Source organism: Onychostruthus taczanowskii, unplaced genomic scaffold (assembly GCF_017590055.1).
Source record: "Onychostruthus taczanowskii isolate IOZ18803 unplaced genomic scaffold, ASM1759005v1 scaffold2, whole genome shotgun sequence".
NCBI classification, from domain to species: domain Eukaryota; kingdom Metazoa; phylum Chordata; class Aves; order Passeriformes; family Passeridae; genus Onychostruthus; species Onychostruthus taczanowskii.
In genome coordinates, this window is record NW_024499239.1 from 22,062,771 (window position 1) to 22,090,188 (window position 27,418).

The window sequence follows — 27,418 nt, forward strand, 5'->3', positions numbered from 1 at the left end:
TTTTTGTTTTGGTTGGTGGGGTTTTTTTTATTCTTCCCGCAGCTGCAGGCGGTAGCGGTGGTAGCGGACCTGGAAAAACATTCTCTCCAGTAAGGAGCGCGTCATCCCTGGCAGGGCATAGTGTTCGACAACACCCACGTGCTTGAAGCCCAAGGACTCATAGAGCTTGTGGGCTGCCATCTTCACGGCCGTGGTTCCCAGCACGACAGAGGAGTAATTGTTGAGCATGGCGAACTCCAGCACTTTGCGGCCCAGGGCCTTGGCGATCCCTTTGCCGCGGTAGTTGGAATCGACGGACATGCGGCGAAGCTCCACGGTGTTGTCTTCCTCGTTGCCCCGCGCTGCCACGATCCCCACCACGTTGCCGTCCAGGACGGCAACCCAGAAGCAGGAGCCTGTGGAAGATAAAGCAGCACATGTAGTCACCCCAATGGACAAGTGCCCATTGCCAAACACACATCTGGGAGCAGGGGCTGGGGTCCAAAACCACGTCACATGTGGGGACTAATGACCTCCATAAATAAGAACCAAACACTCTTTTTTCCCTGACAGCATGAAGGAAATGTTGTTTTCCCAAGGAAAATGCACAGGGGCTACAACCTCCTGTCAGGGATTTGTAGAAAATGAGAAGGTCTCCCATGAGCCTCCTTGTCTCCAGCTTGAACAGCCCCAGCTCCCTCAGATGCTCCTCACAGAACTTGTGCTCCAGACCCTTCACCAGCCTTGTTGCCCTTCTCTGGACATGCTCCAACATCTCAGCATCCTTCCTACGTTGAGGGGCCCAGGACTGGACACAGTACTCAAGGTGTGGCCTGACCAGTTGCTTAATTATCACTCAAGAAAGCCACTATCCAATACAGCAGCCAGCCATGGGCACTGAGAGGTCTCTTGCCCAGATGAAAAGCACTGACTTTTAGTGCTCTGGAGCAATATGTCTTCATCCAGAGGAAGAAGACCCCACAACAGGAGAAACTCCTGGTGCAGGCAATGGCCTTCTTCCCAGCTGCTAAGCAGAAGAGAATCTGACTTGAGCAGCAGCTCCATCTTCTGCACCAACCCTGCCAACTTCTCCAACCCAAATGCATGGCCCGTCTCTGTAAGACCAGAGTTACACAGCCTGGAGGGGTGCTCAGGGGGGCAAAGGACCACCCCTCCTGAAAAACCAGGGGAAACATGAGTAAGACAACTTTGTCGCTGGAGCAGAGCAAAGCATGGGGTGGTGGTGGGAGGCAGCTTTGCAACTGCTGTAGGAAAAATGCACCTTGTGACTCCATGAAGCCATCTGAAAGAAATGCCCCAGGTCTTCCTCTCTTCCCTGTGGCACAGCTCAGCTTCCAACGAAAAGCTGGCTACAAACAAGGGCCAGGGAACCAGCCCAAGTTCACAGCGCACTGGGCCCATCCTCACATTCAGAGGAATGTGCAGCCTCAACGATGCTCACTCTTGTTTCCACTGTGAGCAAAACATCATGCTGCTGCTATCTAGGTCAACAGCTAATTTTTAAAACACCAGGGCCCATCTTGACCCATTTATCATGAGCAGTGAAGATGTCTCTGCTCTGCTGCCGCACTGACAGCGCGACTTGTTCCCCAGCGCTCACTTGGATCTCAGAACGTGATTTATTCAGACACGACCCCAGACAAACACCTACAAGCACTGAAATCAGGCAGCCACCCTCCCTCTGCATACAAATTGCAGGGTAGAGAGCTCACTGCTGGATTTAAAGTGCTCATCACGTGGTGGCTGAGCCCAGCTCACTCCCCAGCCCATCCATCACACCTCTGGCCACACGGCGAGCACACCGAACAGAAGGTGATCCTCACACAGTGATCCTCACCCTACATGCATGGCTACCACTCCTATAGTGTAGTTCCAAAAAGGAGGTTCAGGAATTTCCCCACACCTGGGGAGCAGGGGTGAGATGCTTCCCTGGGGCTCCACTCCTGGGGCAGCCCCCAGAAGTGCCATGAAGCAGCCATCAGCTGGTGTCCACTGGGCTGCAGACAGTGGCACAGCCATCACATCCCCCTCATCCAGCCCCATCCACAGCAACTCCTCCTGGAGCTGCTTCTTCAGCAAGTCTGCCTCATTTCCCCTCAAACCAGAGAAACAACCTAGGCTCCTCTCAACCCGAGGTTACACAATTGCTTCCACGACTGCTTCCCACTTTTATTCCTTATTTTCTCTTCTTAGCAAGCACCTCTTCTCTGTGCCCACCAAACCTGAGAGGCTGCTAAAGCTCGCTCAGCAACACTTCCCACATTTGTAAAATGGCACGTTTCTGGTACTTTGAGGTATTCTGAATATTTAAAACCCAAATCTGGACATACCCACTACTGCAGAGCCACCAAACCCTTCACATTCCCAGCCCCTCTGACCACCCTCTCCATACTCCCACACCTGTCCATCCCAGCAGGGACTGGACCCGGTTGCAAGCAGCATGACAGCAAACCTGCACTCCTTGTTAGCTTTTACTAACAATTTTAAAGCTTAATTATAATGATTTTGAGTTCAACACGAAAAGAAATAGTATCTGGCACATGTCCCAGTGTGTTTTGTGCACACAACACTTATAATTAGCCACAGACAGGACGCATCTGCTCAAACAATGAGAGCTGTATTCACCCTCCTTTATACCAGTGCCATCAGTCCCCAAGACTTCTACCCTGCTGTCCTCCTCACGTCTGTGTCTGCTCCAAGGATCACCAGCAGCCAGTTCCTTCAGGCTACTAAGGCACTCAAGTTCCCAAAGGTGGCTACAAGTCCAGGAACTGCTTTCCCCCATGGGGATGTCAAACCCCTCCTCCAGGCAGCTGCGTTCCATTTGGATGGGGACTCGCCCCTGAAAGCTGTCTTGGGATCACAGCACATGCTGCCGACCCTGGGCTGGGACTCCCTCTCCTCTGGGAAAACCCTCCAGTTTCACAGCAAGAACACTGAAGGTCCTCAGATTGCTTTTTACCCAGACTCAACTAGATGACCTCTAAAGGTCCTTTCCAGCCCAAACCATCCTATCCTATGATTCTACATTTTCCACACTGCCAGCCAGCTGCAGTTCCTCACCATATCCCCTCTTCCAGCAGCACTTAACTGTGGAGCAGTGTGGAAGCAGCCTGGAAAAACCACCTTGCACTGCCACACTCCAGTGCTGGGAGAGGGTCTCCTGACCTTTTCTAGGCTGAGGATATCGACTCAGCACAGCTTGTTTTTGCACCTTTTCATACCTAGGATGAAACAAAACTAACTTCATCTCAGCTGTCAGTAATGAGCAACAGCCTTGTTTGCAGCGCTATTATTAGCAGGAGCTGACGTTTTACTCTCTCACATGCTATCTGAAAATAATCACTGCTGCAAAGATAAACACAGACCCTGACAGCTACAACTCTCCCTGCCCTTCCAGATACTCATCTCATGGCACCATCTCTGTCTTTGCCTTCACCCTCACTTGCTTCCGCCTTCTGCCAACCTATCACTATGGTCATCCAAAGCCCTTCCTGCTCACTCCAGGATCTGTTCTTCATGGATGTCTTGCATTTAACCACAGCTGCCCTGGAACACCACTCTGAAGCAGTGGAGGCACTTTCCAGAGGTCCTAGCTGTTCCCAGCCAAACACCAAGCACTCCTTCCTGACTCCTTCTGGGCTGCCAAAAGCAAAAGGGAGGAGAAGCAGCCATGGAAAATGCACTACCACCTTCCTTAGCTTTCTCCACTTCCTCAGCTTGCTGCCTCACCACACAATCTTGACATCAGGAACTCACATCACAGACAAAAGATACAATAAAGAAATAATTTTTTTTACCATGAAGGTGGTGAGGCACTGGGACAGGCTGCCCAGAGAAGCTGTGGCTGCCCCATCCCTGGAAGTGTTCAAGGCCAGGTTAGATGGGGCTCTGAGCAACCTGGTCTGGTGGAAGATTTCCCTGCCCATGACAGAGGGGTTGGAACGAGATGATCCTGAAAGTAGACCTGAAAGGTCTCTTCCAACTCAAACCATATAATAATAATAATAAAAAAACAAAAAAACCCAACACCTTGTGACGCACACACGTATGAAAAAAGGCACAAAATGCCTGTGATGTGCATGCCAAGGAATATGATTTCAGCTTGCTCACGCTTCACAGCAAGGTCAGACATGGTTCCTCAGCTGATGGCACCCAGGGTCTGAAAGCACACAAGATGGCACTGTCTTTCTGCTCTGAATTTAAGGATGGTTCCCAGTTTTTGAAGACCCGACCAGGTATTCTTCTAATCCACCTACCCATCTCTCACAGCACAGGGCAGCCCTCAGAGTCCACACACCGCTGCTGACACCACATCCCAAGGATGTCCCTGCAGTAGTGGCACGACGCTGGCCACATAGTCTCCACTCCTGCCCAGGATGCCATGCAGTCCTCTGGCTGTGCCTGCAAGCCTCCTCTCCCACCCTCCTCCACTGTCATGAGCTGCACAGCTCTCCCCCACGCAGCCAACGAGGATGGATGGTGGGTGAAAATAAATTCATTTATTTTTGCTGCAAATTCTTCTACACCTTTTGATGAATAAAAGGCCAGTGGGTGGATGGGTGGAAAGACTGGAGCCAAAAGCAATAGCAGAGTAGTGCTAGAAGGGAGGAGGGACAGGGACATCAGCCTTCCTCACCAGCATAAGTCCCACATGACTGACTATTGCAGGATCCAACAGCTTTCTTAAGCCCTCAGCATGCAGGAGCCACTACCCCAAGCCCCAGAATTGTGTTGCTCTGAAAAGGCAAAGCTCTTGTCTTCCACATATTTTTCAAATAAATTGTTTTCTAGAAAATTCTACTATTCCCACAAGAGCAAGCAAAGCTTTGCTGCTCCAAAACTTGGGTGCTTCCTCATGCCAGCACCTGCACACTGAGGGGTGAGGGCTGGGGCAGGTAAAGCCTATTCCTGTTTTCCTTAGAGATGGGGAGAGAACAGAGCAGCTCCTGCGGCCACCACTGGCTGCTGGTGCTAATTTTGCCTGGATGCATCCCTGTGGGAAGGAGTTTTCCTTGGAAGCTCAGCACAGGGCAGTATGGAAATCTTGCCCAGAGGCATGCCAGACTTCTCTCGTTTTCTTTAGGGTGGCACTGCTATCTACATAGCCAAGCTCTCATTAATTCTTAGTGCCTTATGCATGGAACATAATTCCCAGACAGACATTCAACTTCTTAAGAAAATATCCCTTCAAGCAGAGACTATGACTTTCAATTCTACTTTGGCATGTCACAGCAACACAAATGTGAGCAATTCTCCTGCTGGCTCAAAGCTGTCACAGGTGACATCCAGACAAGGGGACTGGCAGTTTCCATCACCACTGCTGGGAACACACCAGGACAGCAGCAGCTCCTCTGCATCCTTACAGCAGAGGCAGGAAAGCATCCTGCACAGGGCAAACCCCTTTCCTGCATTTTTCCCCAGGTTGCCATGAAGGGGCAAAGGGAAGGGAAAAAAAAATCCAAATACCAAAAATCTCAAAATAATTTCTGTGCTTCCCATAGGACAGGGTCTGCAATTACCTGTGTTCCATGCTCTTAATATACCTACCTAAAGGTTTGCCAAAAGTGACAGGATTGCTCATCCCCGGAAATCCAAATGCTCCCTGACTCCTTCCTGTGACCCCTGACTGCAGCACAGCCTGGTGTGACACCACCACACAGAAACACCTGCACAGAGGAGGCACAACCTGCTGTCACATCATGGAGCTTTGAGTACTTGCCCTTGCAGTCACTTGTTCAGCCTGCTGTGCCATCTTTTGGTGTGATTTTGGCCAGAGCAGCAGTTCTTTGTGCTAAGCAGGGGTGGTCCAAGCAGGGCAGTACAGAGGGAATCAGGACACAGTGCAGAGCTGCTTTCACCTATTCACCAACAACCTGTTAAAAAGCCCCAAAGTTCAGTGTCTGGGCTCTCCTCCTGCCAGCACTATTTACATACATCACTCTAAGAGACAAGCTGGACATGGCAGCAAGTGGACAGAGTCCCTAGCCCAAAGCTGCCTGTGTATTGCTGATGTCACTTAAATTCCTGCTCTTTTATCTTGTCTGGGTCTTGAAGAAGGAGAAGAGGAACCATCCAGCACTTGAGGCAACACTCCCTCCTCCTTCCCCTTCATCCTTGGTGAAACACAGGGCAGAGCAGCCGAGTCACATCAGCATCAAGGGAGAAAGGAGGCTCTTCTGGGGACAGCTTGGCTGCTGGATGTGAATGCTGCCAGTGAGAGGGCACAGACATGGCACATCAGCTGCCACCCAGCCAGACACAGGCAGCCTGGGTGCAGGGACCAACCAAGGACAGGCAGCAGCTGTCCCTGTCACTGACTACAACTGCTCAGCTAGCCAGGATGGGGAGGGATTTATCTCTGTGTATATGAGGTATGCCATTATCCTATTATGCCTCCTTACCTCCATCTTTCCCATGTGTTGAGTTTCCTCTCCTTTCCACCTTTCTAGTTTCCCTTGGCTTCAAGCAGGGCTGCATGACAGCTCCCACAAGTTCTGCTAGTAACTCTACACTTAACTTCAGTTAAAAGGCATTCATGGAGGGGTCCTACAAAATAATGGCATTTTGGTGTAGTTTATGGCTATGAAAACTGGTTGAGATGCAAGAGATCCTGATTCCAGACATCCATGAGCATCCCTCTGCACCAGACAAGGCTCAAGTATGGGGGAATAAAATATGTCAGGGACACAGGAATTATTCATGCATGAAATGAGAAATGTTGTGGGACACCTTCCTCCCCATAAATAACCCCACATAATCTACCACTGCAGGACACATTGCCCTGTTATAAATAATTCCTGGCTGGAAGAGCACAGGGCAGTGCATCTATATGCTGAGGGTGACTGACATCCCTTGATTCATGGAGCATCTGGGCAGCAGGCAATGAGATCACCTACAAAGCAAGAAAAGAGATGAATGGCTTGGTTCTGAGCAACCACTTCATCTACTTCTCCTTTTACCTTCTTTTCCATCCATGCTAGCCTTCACCTGTGTTGTTACTGAGGGCTGAAGGTACCTGCAACAACCCCAAAGCTCAGCCAAAGCCTCTGGAGTTGCAAGCAGCAGGGAATCAGTGGGATGACAGTGACATCCAGCATTCAGTCTGCAACACAGCCACAGGGCAGATCCATGGACATTTGCTACCAGAAACACTGTGACCACAATCCAGCACAGCAGTGGGTCTCAAACCGCCCCAGGAGACAGGAGTTCAGAGTTGGCCTCTGAGCTGATAAACCTGAGCATGAAATGAGAGACAGGGTGACGGGGTTTTGGGCTGCAGGCAGCTGCTGCCCTAAGCACCAGTGCAAACCACAAATCATACTTGCATTCAGAACGGTGTATGCTGTGCCATGCCAGTACTGACAAACCTGGAGCAGCAGCACATGCTGCAGAGGTGATGGCCCCACTGCAGCTTTACCCGCACCTGGGGGTGGAAAGGGTGGTGGGGTTGGAATTTAGAGTAATAGTACAAAAACTTTCATCAGTGCCAGCTCCATACTTTCTGATGGAGCTGGTGCAGCCTCATAAGCACCCAGCTACTCCAACACAGGTATTCCATTTTGGGGTGCCAAAGCCCCCAGAAAAGTTGATGGCTAGCTATAGCTTACTTTTACTCTAACATTTTGACAGGAAAAAAGAAAAACACATTCTGCAGCAAAAGGACTTCAGGAAATGGCCAGGTTTGGTCCTAAACAGCATCTCCTGCTGTCACTGCTGGGGACATAACCCAGCAGGCATTTCTAATCTTCTTAAACCTTTGCTTTAAACCTCGCCCTGTTCCTCTGAAGCACCTTTACAACAGCTCCTGCCCACGCACCTTACTCCCGGCAAAGCTTTGCGAGCACCCAGCCCGGATCAATGCAAGCTGTTAGTGGCCGTGCCCCATGTCAGCACTTCACTGGCTGATTTTACAAACAGGCTTAAGTCCCCTGGGGCCCAGAGTGTCACCACGAGTGACAGCACCCGAGGGGGTGCTCAGCAAAGCCCTGGGAAGTGCTCAGCACAGCGCAGGAGCAGGCTTTTGATGAGACAGCTAGAAATCCATGCCGCAGATGGGATAAAGACAGCCCTTCCAGCACATTTCAGAGGCTGCTATATTAAGAAGTGTAACAGCAGGACTTTAAAATCTTCTATCAGGCTCTTTTTGCAGGCCATGCTGCACCTTGAAAAGCAAAGACTGTAACAAAGCCAGTGTATGACAACTGTTCAAGCAAAAGCTGCAGAAGCAGTTGTGAGGGATTAGAAGTAGCCTGGTTATCTGGACAGATGTAGCCTGGCCCATCGCTCTGCTCTCTGCTGCTGAAAAGGACAACATGACACAGAGAAAACAGAGACAAAACCACAGATGCAGCAACCAGGGTCTACCTGCTGCTGGGTCACCAGGGGGAAAGCACAGATTGAGAAATGAGGCAGCATCTGTGGTTTTGGCATGTGAGCAATTGTTATCGATAAGCAAGGAATTAAACAGCTTAAAGGAGCGGATAAAGACTAGGATATGTGATTTTGGCTGGGCATTGTCCTCTGGGCTGACTGGGTGATGATTCCCAGTGCAAGGGAGCTGGCTCAGCAGTACAGTCTGGTCTGCACAAATGGACAAAATCAGAAAAAAGTATTTAAACTTTTCAGGCAGATGCTCCTTATGCATGCAAAATACACACCAAGCTGATCAACTGCAGAGTCAGGCCTTAAATAAGCCTATGTTCTAGAATTTAGACTGGTTTTTAGTTAGAAGTTTTAAGGACAAAAGAAATCAAGCTCTTCTGCCTGCTTTGTTAACCTGGGTAGTGCCAGCTCTAAAAGACTGATGTGACAATTAGGTCCTTGTTAGTGAAATTAGTTTACAAGATCAAATGTGCTGCTGGTTGTGTTTTGAGCCAGCTCCTTAAAAAGACATTGTTAAGGCTTGGTCTCCATCTTCTACATCAATCTTTCACTACACGGCTTTATTGCTTTCAAAAGGTACTGAATTCGCCTTGCAGCAATTTTCACTTCCAAACATTGAACAAACTGGGAAATCAACAATTATTGGATGTTCTAGAATTCATTACTTGGTGGCTGACTTTTACTTTATATGCTTTACCGTAAAAAGGGACTGAGCAATAACCATCGAATGGCTTTCTTTAGCTTAGCAGTTGGCCAAGCCATAAATCAAACAGGGAAAATGGACAGAATCAATCTGATTTGTACCATCCATCACTACTTTTCTGGTCTAAATTTAGCCAAGACTCCCTTTATTCAACATAAGTGCCTGTATCTACATAGGTATTGCACCAAATGTTTCACAGCAAAGGGAGAAACTAAGGTTCATTTACTTAAGGTTAAATAATAAACATAATTCTGAGCTGTACAAAGACTTCCAGGAGGTTTTATGCTGCTTGTGAGGTCAACAACCTTTGAGATGAGTTACTCTTCAGGAGAGCCCCTCTTCTGCAAAAGACCACAGCCAAAGCCTACAGAGCTCACTGCAAACAAGTGCTTTCAGTCAGGAGAAGCTTAGGTTAGATGAATTGCAGCCAAGATGGAAGTTCAAACTTAATATATGGCATAATGATGAAGGACAGAATAACTCATCTGTACATGCAAACTCTTTAAATCAGAGTCAAAAACAAGGCCGAGAGGTGCCTTCCCTAAAAGGTAAAAAAGGAAGCAGCTAAGAATATTTGATACTTAAAAAGCGACGGACAAAAGCCAAACAAAAAAACCCACTCAGGAAAAGAAACCACAACAGACCAAGTCAAGTAAAGGGTATATATTCATATATATATATTGGCATATATTCAACCAAGACATGCTGCACAGCATGCTTCAGTGCTTCTGAGTATGATGTTAGCCCCCTTGCCACATTCTTGCTGCCCTCAGGAGTCTCTAAATGAGGACTTTCCTACCCCAGCAGCTGAGGAGTGACAATGACAAGGCAATATTTGTGGTGCAGAAACACTGACCAGAAAAGTCTCAGATCCCATGGTAGTCCCTCTGCTTTCCTTCCCAGGACAAACTGGGGACTGACAGACAGGGATTTGCACTTCACCAAACCCCGCACAGCAAAGGGAAGCAACCAGGACACTCTCCTAACACCCACAATAAATATGGCTCTGCTGCACTCAAAGCCTTTCCTTCTGAACATGACAGTGGTTTCACAAGAACCCTACCTTGTTGTTAACATAATGAATCAAACCTCCCTGACCTCTAGCTTTTCATAATCTATAGGAGTGAAACAGCAACCACAAGGAGTTATATTCTCTCTGAAACCACAGTGCAGAATTCATTACTCAATATTGAGGAAGACATTAGGAAAAAATAACAGGTTCAGGGTGGAGATTTGGTAAAAAAGTACAGGCTGAAGTCAGGTGGTAGATGGCTTGATCTCCTTAAGCCTATTGCAAGCAATAAATAGTTCCTGTTTCTAGCATAACACCTTGAAATGGTGCTGCACACACAACCTTTCCAGAGCACAGGCATCCAACAAGGACACCAGCTGTCATCAGCTGGGACAAATCCATCCTGTCACCAGCTGCCATATCCAGATGAGCCCCTAAAATCCATTACAATGGATTGGGAAGAGATCAAGAGGTGAGGAGTGAGCATGGCTCATTACCTTGTCCTGCCCAGCTGCTCACCAAGGGCACTCACTTGGGCATTTCTCACTGGACCAACCCTGTTTGACCTGTGGGAGCCCCCCCCCCAAACATCTGGGCAAACCTATTCCTCTAACCTCTGGGGAAGGAGTATGTGACTAAACAGGGAAACTGGGAAAGATAATCAAACTGGTAAAGAGAACCAGGCTTGGGACAACCAATCCCAGACTCTGCCTTGCTTCCATCATGGCACCATGTTGTCTCTGCAGAGGTGCTCATCTATCATGGAGGGATGGAAAAGAAGCAATTTCTATCTGCAGCATGCCTAGAAACAAGACCTTTCCCTTGGAACAGGGTCTGATGTACTTCTGACATCCAAGGCTAGAGGAAGTAACAGAACTAATGCTACAGTTTGTAGCAAATCCAACTCCTGACCCATATAAATAAATTAATAAATAACTAGCAAACCTCTCTGGAAGCAAACATTCTGAGTATTCTTGATGTGCTTTTAGCAGCACCACACTTCTAACACTGGAGGACTTCCTAGAGCAATGACCCTCTCCCTGAAACACACCAGTCATCCCATTTGGGAAGAGCAGGGAAGGAGGCCCTTTCCCCACCACACCCTGAGGTGTTCCCTAGTCCTACTGGGGCTGGATCTGACCTACTGATCCAGCCCCAGGCACCTCCTGGTATCTGCACCTTCCCTCAACACCCAACCCTCAACCAGGTAGGTGGTAGGTTCTGACCAGGCAGAACCGGCAGACAGGGGTACCACTGCTTCCTCATCCCACTGTTTGTAAAGCCTGGTTTTGGGAGATGCTGAGCCCTCCTGAGATGGTGTCTGAGGGTACTCAGCCCTTCTGAGGCAACTGGGAAAGCCAGGACTGCCAGGGGCACTACTGCAATGAGAGCTCTCCTTGAAAATAAACACAGGCTGGGTTCCAGCAGGAGAAGGCAACCTACCGTCCTTCAGGTACCCCCTTCCCCATGGCCATCCCACCACAGCTCCCACTGTAAATGAACACCTTTCTGGCCTGCAGCCCACTTCTCCAGCCTCACTGTGATTATGTAACCCCTGGGGCTGCTATATCCATCCCTCACTCAGCCAAACAAACCCTGGGGTGAGGCTGCTCCAGTGTGCCCCACCTAAGCATGCCCCCAAAGGCTCCCCACTCCCACTCCGCTGCTGGAGCCTCACACAGCAAGGAGGGCAAGCACTGCCTCAGGACTTCACCTCCTTCAGCCACGAGTCATAGAATCCTACAATGACTGGGGTTGGAAGGGACCTTAAAAATCAGCTGGCTCCAATCCCCTGTCATAGGAAGGCATATCTTTCAATGGAGCAGGGTGCAGACCCCAGAAAGACCTCCCAGGCAGCTGGAGCCTTCATCACCACACTCTGCTTCAGCCCTTAACTCTCAGCAAAGCAGTAGCAATGCCCTGTGTGAGCCCAGTGCCCTGCCGTGGTGCAGAAAAAGCACACACCTGGATGGCCACTCTTGTGAAAACCAACATTTTTCTACATCCCTCTCCCAGCACATCAAAGCCAATGTGCCTTGGGTATAACTCTACTGAGCTCCACTAGTCCAGACCCAAACTAGCACATTTATTTAATGTGGCAGCACAAGAAAATTCCACATCCATAAATACATGAACATCTGTCAGGCTGGGCACAGACAATGGATGTGTTGTGGATCATGCATTAACAGAAAATGAAAATTACATGTGTAACTTTCTACATCTCTAAAACTAAAAAAAAAAAACAAACCTTTGCCACACATTCAGACTACCACGCCCCCTCAGACTGAGGCTCATTCACAAAGGACCTGTGGAAAGGGGATCAACTTACAAATACAAGCAGACTACCATGCCACAACAATCAGGCCAAAAAAGTCCCTACAAAAGCCTAATCCATATCTCCTGTGATAACCATCTATCAGCTTGTTACACCCCACATGCATGTGAACCCCAGCCTCAATACCAGTCACAAGAGCTGGGGATTTGAAAGACATCTGTGAAGTAAATTACTGGAGTGAGTAGGTAAGGGGCCATGTCTTGTTCCATCAGGAGGACACGTGGCAAATGAAGGGCAGGCTGCTCAGGGCTAGTGAAAGCAGACACCTTCGTGCCTGCCCCCTCAGACTGAGGCTCATTCACAAAGGACCTGTGGAAAGGGGATCAACTTACAAATACAAGCTGCACTACAGCAACCAGAGCCAGAAGAGATGCAAATCCACACAAGACTGGATAGAACTGCAGTGTTTTGAGGATCTGTTGGATTGTGCCATCTACAAAGACAACACTAAACCTCCACAGGCAATGCCAGGACAGGGCAGAATGAATATATCCAAGGGCAGGTTCACAACTACAACTCCTTTTTCCAGTGCACCAGTAGTCCCTGAAGCACCATAAATTCATCTTGCAGGCAGCTGATAGCACATACAGCAAACCCAAGGTTTACCACCATTTATGTCACAGGTCCCCTGTAACTATCCAAAGAGCACTTGTACCTACACTGCCCCTAAGTATATGCTAAACTCCCAGCAAGAGACAAGGGATTTAAGCCCATGATTAAGTTAAAGCAAATGCTCCACTGAATCTTTAAGCCAAACTGTCCCAGGAGTTCAGTCTCAGTCAATGTGGGGGGTTATGTGAAGATTTTTTTTTTAGAATTTCACTGAAATCCTATTTAGCTATTTGAGTCATCCATGAAAAATGTTCCCACTTCTTGAGAATCCTTGGAGATGCTTTGATGTTCTTCAGACTACTGCTGGCTCAAAAAAAGACCCATAAAACCCAATGATGGCTTATTCCCAGACAAAAATCACTGTCCAAGAGGCACAGCTTGATGTTATCCTCTGAACACTGACAGCTTCTGAAACGCCACCAGATGTAAATTTTCAGAGACATTAAGTGAATCCAATTGACTTTACAAGCAGCAAAAGCTTGAAAAGGTGTTTTACAAATACCCATTTTAAACAGTTTGGATTTTAAAAAAAAATCTCTCATTAGCATCCCTATTGTACAGTAACTTCTTCACTGCTTGCTTTCTCTCTTTTTTAACAAATCCCACATTAACGATGTAATTCCACCAAGGAGGACTTTATCAGGATGCTCACTGCTGCTCAGCAGCCAGGTATCTGCTGTGCTTTCATTGCTCTGCCTCTCACTAACCATCATCTGAATTAGCACTTGGAGATGGCAGGTGCTCCAAACCAGGCTGTTTTCAAAAGCTTCTCTTTGCACTTCTACTATTTAACATTATTTTAAATTGGAAGACTACAGATTTAGGTCTTCCCTGGATTCCCACTAGAAGTGTTACACAGTGTTTCTGATGCTGTTATCTAGATTCAGGGAGGATGAACAGATTTGGCACCTCCAAAAAAAGAACAAAAAACACTGGTCTCAGAAAATGAAGTGGTTTGGGGTTTGGTTTTTTTTTCTTGTACACTCTGAATGCAACAAGGATTTTATATTTCTTGTTAAAATGGGAAGGATTAGGTTTTTAAGAAAAGTTATAGGGGAAAAGATCAATGGATACATCTGGAAGTGATATGGGTCAGATGCTCTGAAGAAGGTGTAAGAAATGCTGTTGCTGGCAGTTCATTTGCCTTTAGGTAAAATGTTCTCCCCCACCAGTGACATGTGGGTTTGTGCACTGACACACTGTTTGCAGCTTAGCAGACACAATATCCTCGCGCTGCTGACTTCTATTTATTTTCTCATCTTTGTTATTCTCAGTCTTCTACTAAAAGATAGATACTTGCAAGTATTTACTTGCACTCACCATGCTAAATATCTGGACAAGCAAAGAAGAGAAGTACACATACAATAAAATTAGGTAAAGGCACATAATTTGAAAAGTTTGATGGAAGGAAGGGGAAAATCAGAGATACAGAGGGATCCTGGGTAGGGAACCACCACCCATGGAAAATGCTAGAAGTGGTGAGTAAAGCAAGAAGTAGATCAGACCAAAAATCACTGGAGAATTCAACACAGGGATGGACAAGAGAGCTGAACAGAACTCAAAGGAATGCAAGTATTGCAGTTTGACCCAAGACTAGAAATGTGGGATACACAACTACTGTGCTAGGGGATGGAAGAGGGCTAAAAAATGGGAAAAAAAACCCCTCAAGGAATCACTAATGATTATTTGATACCTGTTAAAGTGAGTATTGAATGCAAGGTGCACTGAGGAGCTACTCATGACCAGCCAGCTGGTCCAGCACCCCCATTTCAATCAGTAGCACTAGCACAGAGCCCAAGAGTTGCAACTGTAAAAAGCAAACAAACTTGCACTGCTGATGCTGGTGTCCAAGTCAGGATTCCAGCACACTGGCAAGGGAGAGTGGGAGCAGCTGGTATAGCAATCACTGGTGATTGAGGGTAAATCTAGGCAAGCAGCTCACTTAAAAATGCAGTTTTTGTCAATGCCAAACAATTCACACATTTGTCCTGAAATACCAAAGGTGGAAGACAAAGGCAGAGGGAAGCCAGGCTGGCACATGTCCTGCACAGAGCTCAGCCCCCAGCATTGCTGGCCAGGACACAGGCACACAGCTCAGCTCTCCAAGGATCACAGGGGATGGATGCCCCAGGAGCCAGGACTTCAGAGATGGACCCCTCAACACCACTTCTTCAACTACTGCATCAGAATAAAATACCTAAATATGTAATTGAAACAGGGCCTGGGATGCCTGAAATCCCAGCACTGACTCAGTACAGATTTAATGGTGCCATGCAAAGCAGGAGCTGCCTGAGGGTAGCAAACACTTTACCATGTCATGGCTCTATCATGGTCACTATTTCCTAGGTATACACTTGGGTCTGATCTCTGGTTCTTAAGGAAAGTTTTAACAGCCAACCATTCTGGTTTGGGCTGAAAAAAAGCATTACACCCCCCACTAAACACAGATCCTTGCTCCATCATAGTGAAAAAACAGAGGGAGTAGTAAATCAGCTGACTTTGGACCAAAACTATCCTTCCTTTTACTTTCCAGTTCCTGAACTGAAAAATCATTTTCTCACAAAACGTCCGTTTTTTTTAGTTTTGCCACTTGGATAAGCCCTAGAAACAACATATGAATTTTAAGTGACAAATATTACTTGCTAGTTACAATTTCAAGCAGGACACTGCTGTGGTGGGACTAATACCTTCTGTTATTCCATTAGCATTTACACTGTTGCAAATCCCATTTTAAATAACAATATCTCATGTAGCCACTCAAAAATACAACTGTAATACATGCTTCCCATTACCAATTTTGACATGTCACCTTTCACTTCCAGAATCCAATTTTAAAGCAGAAGCCCAGCTTGGCAGTAAGCCCTGGGAATCACAGGTCTACGTTCTAGAACTATCCTGTAAGAAATAGAATTTTTTGTTTTTTGTAAGAAACACTCTTTAAACAGTTATAGAAGACAATGAATGATACTGCACTGTGCTGTCATAAATTGTTAATTGATTGCTGGGGTCCAATGGGTCAATAGATGACTTAAAAGAATGGCTCAAAGCCATCTGTAACAGACCACAGCTTGTACCTGGCTCTGACCAGACCACTATGAACTAATTTTTGATGCATCCTTAATAAAGGACATGAGGCTTCTTGGCAATTGCATGTGCCCCCCTTACCAAAACACAAAAAAAACCCCCAAAAAAACCAAAAAAAAACCAAAAAAACAAAAAAAACCCCCAAAAAAACCAAAAAAAAACCAAAAAAACAAAAAAAACCCCCAAAAAAACCAAAAAAAAACCAAAAAAACAAAAAAAACCCCCAAAAAAAACCAAGAAAACCCCTCAACCCCCCTCCCCCACCAAAATTTTGGCTACAAGGAATAAATTTGTCCTGAGAAACTAGGTAAGACATGCTGCTATCTTTGGATATTCTTTAAGACTCCTTTCATTAGCCACCTGTCAGGAAAACAAAAACGATGCCTCAGCTTTCTACAGAATGGGAAAAAAAAAATAAAAGAGAAAAAGAAAATCTAAAAATACACTTTGAAGCTCCCTGTTTTGCTGATGCAGAAGGTAACAACAAAGGCTCATACATCCCTCAGCTCACCACAGAACCAGATACCAGCAAAACACTCCAGGTCCCTCTTTTTGCTGTAGCCTGGAAGGGAGTAGCATCAAGTATGTGATTATTTGTAACAGATCCCCAGGAGTGCATTACCAAAATAAAGCCATGTGCTCTGCAACAGACCAGCAAACAACACTGCGAGCTCCTGGAGTCCCTGAGGGGCTCAGGGGCACCCCAAAAATCATTCCCACCCTGACAAATTATATTTAATCTGCCTGAATCAAGATCTAAGCCTACAGAAGGAATTTCAGAAATCCACTCTGAAAACTGGGGAGATTTTGAATGCTTTGCCTTCTTGAATAATCAGGCCATGCATTTAGACTTTTACATAAAACCAGGTTTTTTTCAATATATTTAGAGGTCTTCAAGTAGAGAGCAATACTCCATGGCAATTTCTAAAGAAATTTCTTAATTTCTAATTAAGACCACTGGTGGTGCACACTGAGAGGCAACAACATGACCACACTCTTGGGTAATCCCAGGAGGCTGAATATAGTAAATAAACACAACAATGTGAGAACAATATTTTTCAGTTCATGTTCCTACATCCAAAATTCAGTGTCAAGAGGGGCTTAAAGCTTTGTACCTATAAAACCCCTGCCACTAGTCAGATATCCAACACAGAGCCTAAATTTAGGCTATTATGAAATTTTAACCTGAAACACTTTTGGGCAATTGTTTTAAATCTTGGCCATTCCTAAGAAAGCAAGAGAAAGAAGAGCTGCCAAAACCCTTTTTAAGAGTAATAAATTTGCATTTAAACTTGTGAACAAAATTCTGGAGTCAGAACACGTTTGGTTTATTCACTAAGACAGTCCTGAGAAATTGCATACAACCATGCCAAAAAACATTTAACACTGGAGAAAACATTAAAAAAAAATTACTCAAAGCTAGGAAAAAAACTAGAACACCTGATGCCCTTGCCTCCTTCATGCTCCTAAGTCCTAATGTGGCTTGTTTGCTGGTCTTGAGAAGTTAACTTGAGAAGTTAACTGTGCCTAAGAAACTACTGATGTTCAATTTACACAACTGGTTACCTCTTGTACTGAAGATTAATGACCAGCACTGGCATGTACTGAGGATCTTCAACACCTGCAGGCTGAGCTCAGGTTCAGCAGCATCATCTCCACCCAGTCACGGCTGCAACTCAAACACTGCTCCACTGAGTGAGGGTCATGTCCATGAGGGACTGGCTACTTTTAGAGAGAATTCTTTAATACATGGTGGGGGGGGAAAGGTCATATTACTCTGCAAAATTTACTACAAAATCTATTTTAATCTAATTTTGACATGGGACTGTGCCAAATGTGTGGATCTAAAGGGAGAGCTATTTTTATGTTACGGGTATGCACACTGAGTAATGGGTTTGTTGCATGTGTTCCTGCTCCTGTGATAAATAAATAGGAAGGGGGGAAGGCTGCAGCAGCTTGCCCATAAACATCTTTATTCCACTGGCTGTGGATGACACAGCCCTGGATCCACAGACTGCTCCCCTCATCAGGCAACTCCAGTTTTCCTATGTGGGCCCTTTGCCGAGAGCACTGCACTTCCACTCTGTACTACCTGAGCCCCCCAGAAGTGGGGAAAGAAAAAAAAAAAAATTTTGGGAGGTAGAAAGACCCTGCAGGCCCTTCAGTGGGTTGAGCAGAGCCGGCCCAGGTGGCTCAGCACTGCAAAGGACCCAAGTTTTGTCACATCCCAGTCGATCCTAGCTCTTGTCAGCAGGGCTGCAGCACTGGGCTGGGGTTCTGCACGGTGCTTGCTGCTGGGACCAGAACAGCCCCTGGCCAGCTCTGGGAATTCAGGTGGGGGGCAGAGCTGGTGCCAGCAGCACTTTGCCTTGCTCACTGTGCCCATGCCCCACCCAGCAGGCTGGGGCTGCCTCCAGATGGAAAAGCCAAGGCTCCAGCACAGCAAAATGAGACGGCCACGAGTGATGGAGTGCCAGTGTCAGAGGAGGAGGGTTTGGGAGGCAATCCCACTCTAAAGACAGTTTACATTACTCAAATAAAACCAAAATATTTCAGCCCATTACAAATGCTGGACAAAGCATATCTTTAACACTTGGAAACATGAGTTGTTTTTTGTCTTGCTTCCCAAAAAACTCTGCACTGAAGATGAGAGATGCCAAACCAGGCAGTTTCATGCTGCTAAGTTGTAGAAACCCAAAATCAACAGTAGAAATTGCTGAGCTGAAAAATCCGACTGTCCCACTTGCAGGAGGTCAGCTTTGGAAATACCTTGACAAAATACTTCCCACTAAGAAGTATATGAAAAGCCTGTAATCCTAATCTTATAGGATCTCTCTGCTACCTGGAAGCACTCCCATGGAGTTGCAGAGAGATGCCAGCAGTGATATGCTCACAGGAGAGACTTTCCTCTGCTGAGGAGACCTAACCTCAGTTCTCACCAGTGATATGAAGAAGAGCTGGGAAACACCCAGGAGGAGATAAGGACACAGCCTCTCCCATGGGTTTCCCAGCCCCACACAGAACTCCTCACCACCGTACCCCACTGTGGGAAAGGCAAGCATGAAAATCCCAATACAGGACAGGCAGCTCAGGGATTTGGCAGATACACGAGGTCAGGACAACTGCATCAGCCAGCAAGAAATGCTGCAGATAGGGATGCTTCACATTCCAGCTGCTTCTTGGGCACCAGGAGTGGGGCAGGGCTCTCCAAAAACACATTCCTCCACTGGGAAGCAGCAGCCCTGAGCCCTCTCTGGCGTCAGGTAACTGAGCCGTTTCTTTGCAAAGCAAGAGCTGCTTTATTCTTCCCAAACAATGTTATCATTCGGCAGCTTCACTCCTGCTTATCTAGCAGCTTGAGCATTATCCAGAATGTGGAAGAACTGGGCTCTGTGGCTGCCCCTCTGCCCGGGGGCTCAGTGGAGAGAAATACCCTCCCCACCCCCTCTGCCTGTGTCTTTGGAAGGGTTTAGGCATGGCAGAGCAACCACAGCTCTAGGGCTGAGGATCTGCTCCCAGGGTAGACCCTGTATTTTCCCTGCACCCCAAAAGTCACTGGTGCTCACCTCTGAGCCTCCCCAAGGCTCAGCACTTATGGAGCAGAGGTAGCAGGAGCCACACGGATCACAAGCAGCTGTTCACCTTGCAAACACCACGCCAGAGGGAAAAAACCCACTGCCAAACGGCCTGATGCAAGACACAAATACTTGTTACCCACACAGACACCTCACTGCAGGTGTGGGAAACCTCAAAAAGTAGAGGGAGCAAACAGGATCTCACCTGCTCACAACCCAGCTCTGGACCTGCCTCAACCGGTGTCCTTCCGGCAGAAGGGCATGATCCCAGAACCTCTGCCAAGAAGGGCAGGACATCCCCCCTTTGGGCTCAGCCGAGGAATGTGCCACCCAAGCGCAGCAGAAACTGAACCCTAATGAGCCGTCCCCCTGCAGGCCCTGCTCCTCAGGGCCCTGACCCTCAGGGAGGCCGGGATACCTGAGCAGGCTCCTCCCGTGCCCTGTCACACTCAGGGGACAAAGGGCAGCAGGACAGGAGGGCTCTGCTCACCCTGGATGGAGGCAGGAGAGCAAAGCACCCATTCCCTCCCTGTGTGAGGCCACCAGAGGTGCCTGGCTGCCCACAGAGCAGGAGCCGTGCAGCTGCCACGGGCCCCAGAGCAGGAGCTGGAGCCGTGCAGCTGCCACGGGCCCCAGAGCAGGAGCTGGAGCCGTGCAGCTGCCATGGGCCCCAGAGCAGGAGCTGGAGCCGTGCAGCTGCCACGGGCCCCAGAGCAGGAGCCATGCAGTGCCATGGGCCCCAGAGCAGGAGCTGGAGCCGTGCAGCTGCCACGGGCCCCAGAGCAGGAGCTGGAGCCGTGCAGCTGCCACGGGCCCCAGAGCAGGAGCTGGAGCCGTGCAGCTGCCACGGGCCCCAGCACGGGTGGCTGCTGTGACACTGCCTGCAGCAGCCCTCCAGCTCCAGCTGCTGCATCCCTGGGACCCCAACACCCACCAAGTGCTGCAGCCTCAGCTCCCCAGGCTGCCCATCCGTGCTGCCTGTCCACCCTCCCCTGCAGCACCGGGCACTGCGATGCAGCTGCCAAGCTCGTCACCAGCTCCCAAAACCTGGCCCAGGCCAGCTGCCGCCACCACCACAACCACCAGGTCTTTGCACCACCACCAGGTCAGGTAGGCACACACCTCAACAAACCCTGCCAGGACAGCCAGCAGCAACTCTTTGAACAACCACAGAGACACGGAAATTCATAAGTTCGTCAGCCAAAGCCCCAGCTCCCGTCGCTTTGGGGAGCGGCAGTTTTGCATGAGACACAAGGAGTCTTGGTTTCCACAAGCTCTCCAGCTGAGAACTCAGCCTCACAAGAAACTCTCTAACACACCAACCACTGCAAAAAAACATACAACACAACCAACTGGGACAGAAGCTTGAAGAGACACTGTAAAATTGATTAGTCATCAAAATCATCAGACCATAAAAGAAACTCCAGCTGTGCTCATCTTTTTTGTGTGGATAAATGCAAGAGGCAGGGCTCTATTTAACATTAATTCCTTTTTGTGGTTGGTTTTGGTTGGGGTTTTTTCTGTTTACTAGAGCTTGTTACTCTGGTTGACAATTAAGCCCATTATCCAATTCCTTTCTTTTTTCACAATTCCACCAGTCTTTTTTCATAGCCTTTGAAGAAGGAAAAAAAAGAAAGGTAAATTCCAATAAGTGCTATTTTAAAATGAAAAATGTGAGTTTACAAAGAGCTCAGGAAGGTGTTTGAACCATGCAACCTTCTGTTTTAAGACCCCAGCACTCACTCAACACAAACAATTCCTTTCGCATTGGAAACAATTTCAAGTCACACCGCTCCAAGTCAAGCACTGGCCCAAATGTTCTGCCAGACCCTTGGCATAAGTGTAGGAGGGCAATAGAAAACAAAGATTTGAATTTTGGCTAGTGTACTTCTGCAAAATCACTGTCAGCACATATTTTTCAGTTCATACAAAACCCAGCAGAGGAAAATTCAAACAATAACTAACACGGAGGTGAGAGGTTCAAAAAAACTGCAGAAGAAAAACCCTAATATGGTGCAACTCATGGAATTGTTCAACACTAATCATTAACCCGGGTGCTCATGGTATCCCTCTGCAAACCCAGTCCTTTTGGCTTGGTTATAGAACTGACCCAAATGTCCTGTGGATGCTTTCACAATACCACAAAGAATGATCCATTTTAATAGTTAAAATATCCCCTCACTATAGAAGCCTGCTTACCAGAACCTATTTGCTGTAGATACTCACTACAACAGTACCCTAGCTCTAGGCACCACACAGAGCTGGCTGCAAACAGCAGGTTTTTGTGCTTGGGTATCTTGGATTCCAAGGGCAAAAACCTCAGCAAAGCCACAACCAACATCTTTATCCAAGACCTTAAGACCATGTCCCAGTTCTACCTTTGCATTCATCACCCTGAGAAACAGGAATTTATAACCCCACCACAAAAATGCTCCCTTCCTCTTTTTTCTGTACTGAGAAAAAAAATACTGAAGGAGGAAAACATGTATTCTCTAAAGCAGGAGCAGCAAGTCGCCTGGTCATACTCCCAGGCCAAACTGCAGTTATATCAGGTTGGGTTTAACTTCTCTAGTCAAGCTCTGGCCATCTCCAGCCCCTCTGGGACCCTGTCCCTACACCCCATTACTCTTCTCTTAACACCTCACTGAGAAAGCTCTCACAAACATCTCAGCTGCTACAACACAAGGAGCCATTCTCATTCCCACTGCAGTAATTTCTGCCTGGGTGCTAATTTGTAAACTAGGCAAATAAAAGACAAACTTGGGGCTTGAATTTGTTTTATTGCCATTGTTCTGTCCTTTGGGTGGGACAGGCAATGTCAGTGTGGCACATTGCTGCCTTCCTCTGGATGTTCAGCCAGCCAGCCTTCAAAGTGCACAAAACTCTGGCATTTTCTAGGATAACTGTGTTTATACTGCTGTCCTATAGGAAAAAAATCCACTAACTGCATTTTTGGAGGAAATAGGGGCAAACCACTGGATTCATGCCTTGTGGCCAGCTACACCAAATAGCACCACATGGATTTATGGCACATGGATGGTGCTGGTTCCAACACACACACACACCCTTCTCCAGACCCCAAAACCTCCCTGGACCCTGTATCCAACACCACTATCATCAAGAACCTTCAACAATCACCAACAATCCCATAAATCTGCTTTTTATGGCATGGCAGAAGCCTAATTACATGATTAAATTCTGTCAAAAATTAAAGCCCACACATTTGCTCTAAAATTGCAATTAGCTCTTTCAGGCACCAAATAAAAGCAATGCTAACATTTCAAAGACATGTTGGCAACACAGTTGAACTAAATTACACTACTGACCCTAAACAAATTGAGGGCATTACTTTGAGTCCCTTTCCTTTATTTTCTGTGTCTGCTAGTGTTATAAACACAGGCACTGTGATCCCTCTCAATTGTGACCTGAGCATTAACAAGCTAAGCAGCTCACCTATTAACTCTTATCCTACTGGAATCTTCTGCTGTTTTCTCTAACATAAAACTTTGCTGGCCTCACTACAGATGTACAGCAATGTTTTGCTATGAACCCTTTTATTTCTGCGACACCACCTTTAATGAAGATTGAGCTTTTTAATTACAAGTCACACATCACTTAATTTTTTACAAAAACAAGCTCTGTAAATGAAACAAACTGTGTGTAATATGGGACAAGATCTGTGTAAAATATGCACTATGATGGGAAGAGAAAACTAAATTAAGCTTCTTCACGATTTTCATAAGAGAAACAACATTTTAGCAAAATGTAACATTGCATATTAGAAGGGAGGGAAGGCTTGTGGCTATTACACTGCCTAGCAGTTCCCTAGAACTGCCCAGGGAGAGGTTTGTCACACCTGGGGAACAGGAATGATACAGCAAATGATACAGCAAAAACTCCATCACATGGAAAAACAACACAGTAGGTACCTAAGGAGAGAGCAGGTACCCCAAGAAGATGGAACTCAGGAGGGATACCATCCTTGCCTTGCTTTTCCAGCTCACCACTAGCACTCTGTGACCACCAAAAGCAAACCTCAAACCCCAGCTGACTGCCCAGGCATCCCCCTGGTCTTGTCCTCAATATGGATGCGTGCCTACAAAAAGGGAAATAGCACCTGACAGGTTCTAAAGACCCTTTTTTTCTTTTTAATGGCTTAAGTTATCTTTTACAGCTTAATAAGGTAATATTATTAGACTTTGTCTTTTTAATTACATGCATATATGGAACAAAGGGATGAACCCATATTAGGGCAAGCTTATGTGGCAGCAGCCCTTTACATACCTGATCCACACCTCTTCCAAAACACCTGCATTAAGGAATGTTCTTGAATGATATGGGAAAATGGGCTCAATAGCTAAAATGGGCTCCTCTGAGCATTTGGGCTAAAAGGCCTTTCATCTCCCTCTCCTCCTGCAGTCAGAGCCAATACCAAATGCATGGAGCAAAAAGACATCGAGCTCAGGATGTAAGGGCTGGGGTGGGCCCAGGCTGCAGTGAATAAGCCACATCCTCCAGCCTCAGTGTCCCCAGGCACCCTCACCCCAGTCCTGGGGTGGCTGTGGGACCCAGCAGCACGGCACTCCAGGGGTGGACAGAGGCTGCCTGGGATGACTAGGCACTTGGGGGAGGGGGAGTAATGAAAAAAAAAAAAAAATTAAAGAAACCAAAATCAGCAAAAAAGAAAAAAAAAAAAAAAAAAAGAACCAAACCAAACCAAAACCAAAAATGGCTTTGTGCCTGGTGTGGCTAAAGAGCTGCATTCTGGCGACTTTTGAGCTTGCTCAGTGCTGCTGACAGGAGGAAAAGGCGCCAGCAGCAGGGAGCAGCCATGTTCCCCAGCAGGCTGGGGGGAGGAAGGCTCCCTCAGGGAATTCGTACTCACCTGGCGGTTTCATGTAATATTGCTCAATATCGGACATGTCCGTGTGCAGCGCACAATCGAGATAGTGCAGGATAACTTTTCTACTGAAGTAGTACCTCATGCCCATCAGAAAGATGGGCAAACAGCAGGTCAGCAGGAAGGACTTGGTCACAACAAAGCACATTACTATGGAGATAAGGAAGAGAAATAAACGACACCTGTCAGAAAAGAGAATTTAGTGTTGATTTCGGAATACAAACTCATTACAAAAATAAATCAATAAAACAAGCACAATCAAAATATACATTTGCAGTACACAGAGTTCACGCTCTCGAGATTATCGTGTTAAGGCACGGCGTATCGCGACGAGATAACCCGGAGAAGTTTATGAGGTCCTGAAGGAACCGGTGGGGGAGGATGCCGCCACGCCACGCCAGGGCCCACCGAGCCCCTCCGGAGCGGAGCCGTGGGGACCCCGAGATCCCCGCACCCCCCGGCCCCCTTCGCTGTCCCCGGCGAGGCCGGAACGCGGCCGGGTGGAGGAGCCGCGCTGCGGGCAGCGCTCCGCAGCCATGTGTTCGCCACTGCGGCAGTGCTATTTCCACCAACACCGACTCCCCGGCAGGCACCCTGCTCCTTCCCACCCCGGGGGGCTTCTGCGGGTGTCTCTGAGCCGGCGGCTCTCTCCGGCACGGCCCAGAGCCACCGGCTGGCTCCCCCAGCTCCCCAGCGCCTGCCGGGGGTCCCCCCTCCAGCGTGGGATCCCGTCCTCCCCGGTGCCTGGGACATGGGGTGCCACCAGCCTGCAGCCACCGGGGGCAGGAGACCACCCAAAGCCCTCTCGGGGCGGGGGACGCGCATTATTAATTACTGGCATATGGAGGGGACACCTTGCAAGCGCTATTTTTAACTCTGGGAGGTGAGGTGACCCCGCTGCTCGGTGCGGCTGCAGGGGTACCCCCTCCCCACGCCGGGGGGGAATGGGGGCCGCTCACTGGCGGGCCCGGCTGTCTCCAGGCAACGCCGGCACGCCGTGCACCCCCTCGCCGGGCTGCGCGGGGGCGGCCGGTGCTCTCCGCTCCCCTCCGCGCACCCCCGAGCCCTGCAATAACCAGAATGACTGATGTGCCCTCACCCCCGCCGCGACCTCCCCTTCACGGCTCCCCGCCCTTAACACCCGCGCAGGGTCGCGCATCCCCGGCGGCGCAAGGCTCCCCCTCCAGCCGCCTGCCCCCGCCGCAGCGCTGCGGCTCCGCGGCCGCCCCGCACGATGCTGCGGCGCTCCCCGGCCGCACCGCGCCCGCGGTCCCCGGCGCCTCCCGCCTCTCCGACCATTTTGTGAAGACCCACAGCGGCGAATAAACCCGGCGCCCCCCTCCCCAAAAGGGAGCGGATACTCACCCGCCAGCAGCCCGTAGAGCAGCTGAGTGAGGGGCTGCTGCTTCAGCCCCCTGAACGCCGTGTTGGGGATTCGCTCCATGATCCCCTCGTAAAAGATGCGGCGCACCACCTCCTGTTCAGAGGGGTGGAATTCGCGGATATATACATTGTCGCGCCTGGGGTCTTCTTTTGGTGGGGTGAGGGGAGGTGGGGGTGAGGGAGGGGAGCCCGCCAAAGAGGGCCACATCTGAGAGGAGGAAACAATGATCGTGTCTTTTTTAGATCCCGGGATTGATTCATGATCTTCCGCCACAATCTTGGTCTCACAAACCATCTTGGGAGACAGACAATGCATGCAAACCGGCCGCGGGGAGGGGGCGAGGAGAAAAACGGGAGGGGAGATGTCAGAAAATTAACAAAAAGATAAGGTTAAAAAAAAAAAAAAAAAAAAAAAAAAGGAAAAAGGGGAGGGGGAAGGAGCGGGGCGCGGAGCCGGCACGGAGACCCGCGGGCAGCGGGGCGCAGAGCAGCGCGGCCGGGCGGGACGAGAGGAAGGAGCCCCGCTGCATTTTGGAGAGGCATTTATAGGGCGGGGGGGCCGCGGGTCCCCGGGGTCCTAGAGCCCCCCGCATTGGCTGCGCGGGGTCGCCATGTGATCGGGGGGGCGGGACACCTCCCCCTCGCCCCCCCATCCCTGCACCGCCCCTTGCAAATTACTACGGCGCGGGGTTGCGCGGAGAGTCTGGGGCCGCGCATCCCTGCCCGCATACATCGGTGCACGCGGAAGAGGGTTATTAATTTATTTTTTATGTGTCTGTTTATCTACTGCGAACGCACTGTGCACTCAGCAGATTTCTGGAGTAGTCCCTGCGGGTGCGCGTAGCTGCGCAGGGCGCTGCGGGAACGCGGAGCCGCGGGGAGGGAGGGCCGGCCGGCGAGCTCCGCACCGCGTCCCGGCGGGCTCCGCACCGCGTCCCGGCGGGCTCCGCACCATGTCCCGGCGGGCTGCGGCGCGGCTGCTCCGCCGTGAGTCCTTCCTCGCGGCGGCGCGGCCCCGGCGCGGAGCTCCGCGGAGCGCGGCCCCGCTCCGCCATCCCGCGCGGAACGCTCTGCGGGGGCGGAACGGCCTGGGAGGTGCAGCCGCGCGGCCCCGGCTGGTCCCAAACCCAAGTAAATGCCCCTCTCCATCCCTCAGCGCCCCCCGGTCAGTAACTTTTCCGGCAGTGCCCACGCCGCTGCGCGGTGCAGAGAGCGAGAGCGCTGCCGGCCCAGCCGCCCCCGCGCCCCTCCGCGGGGCGGTGAGAAGAGATGGAGGGGGAGGGGGGATGCGCAGGGAGGAGGACGGGCTCCTCCTCTTCGAAGGACCCGAAAAGCTTCGGCGTCTCCCGGTTGGAACCGGCCGGCATCTGCCCGAGGCATGCGCCGTGCGCGGCCGGTGCAGGGACGGGGTGGGCGGGGGATGCTGGGC

General features: G+C 49.1%; 1 protein-coding gene across 1 annotated transcript; it reads right to left on the reverse strand.

Annotated features, from left to right (window-relative positions):
- Positions 1 to 26,642, reverse strand: NAT8L (N-acetyltransferase 8 like). The gene is given in 4 exon segments (XM_041402846.1): positions 1 to 395; positions 24,592 to 24,756; positions 25,972 to 26,465; positions 26,467 to 26,642. Coding segments are annotated over 4 exon segments (1,203 nt in total). The 3' UTR covers positions 1 to 27.
- Between the last annotated feature and the right edge of the window lie 776 nt (positions 26,643 to 27,418).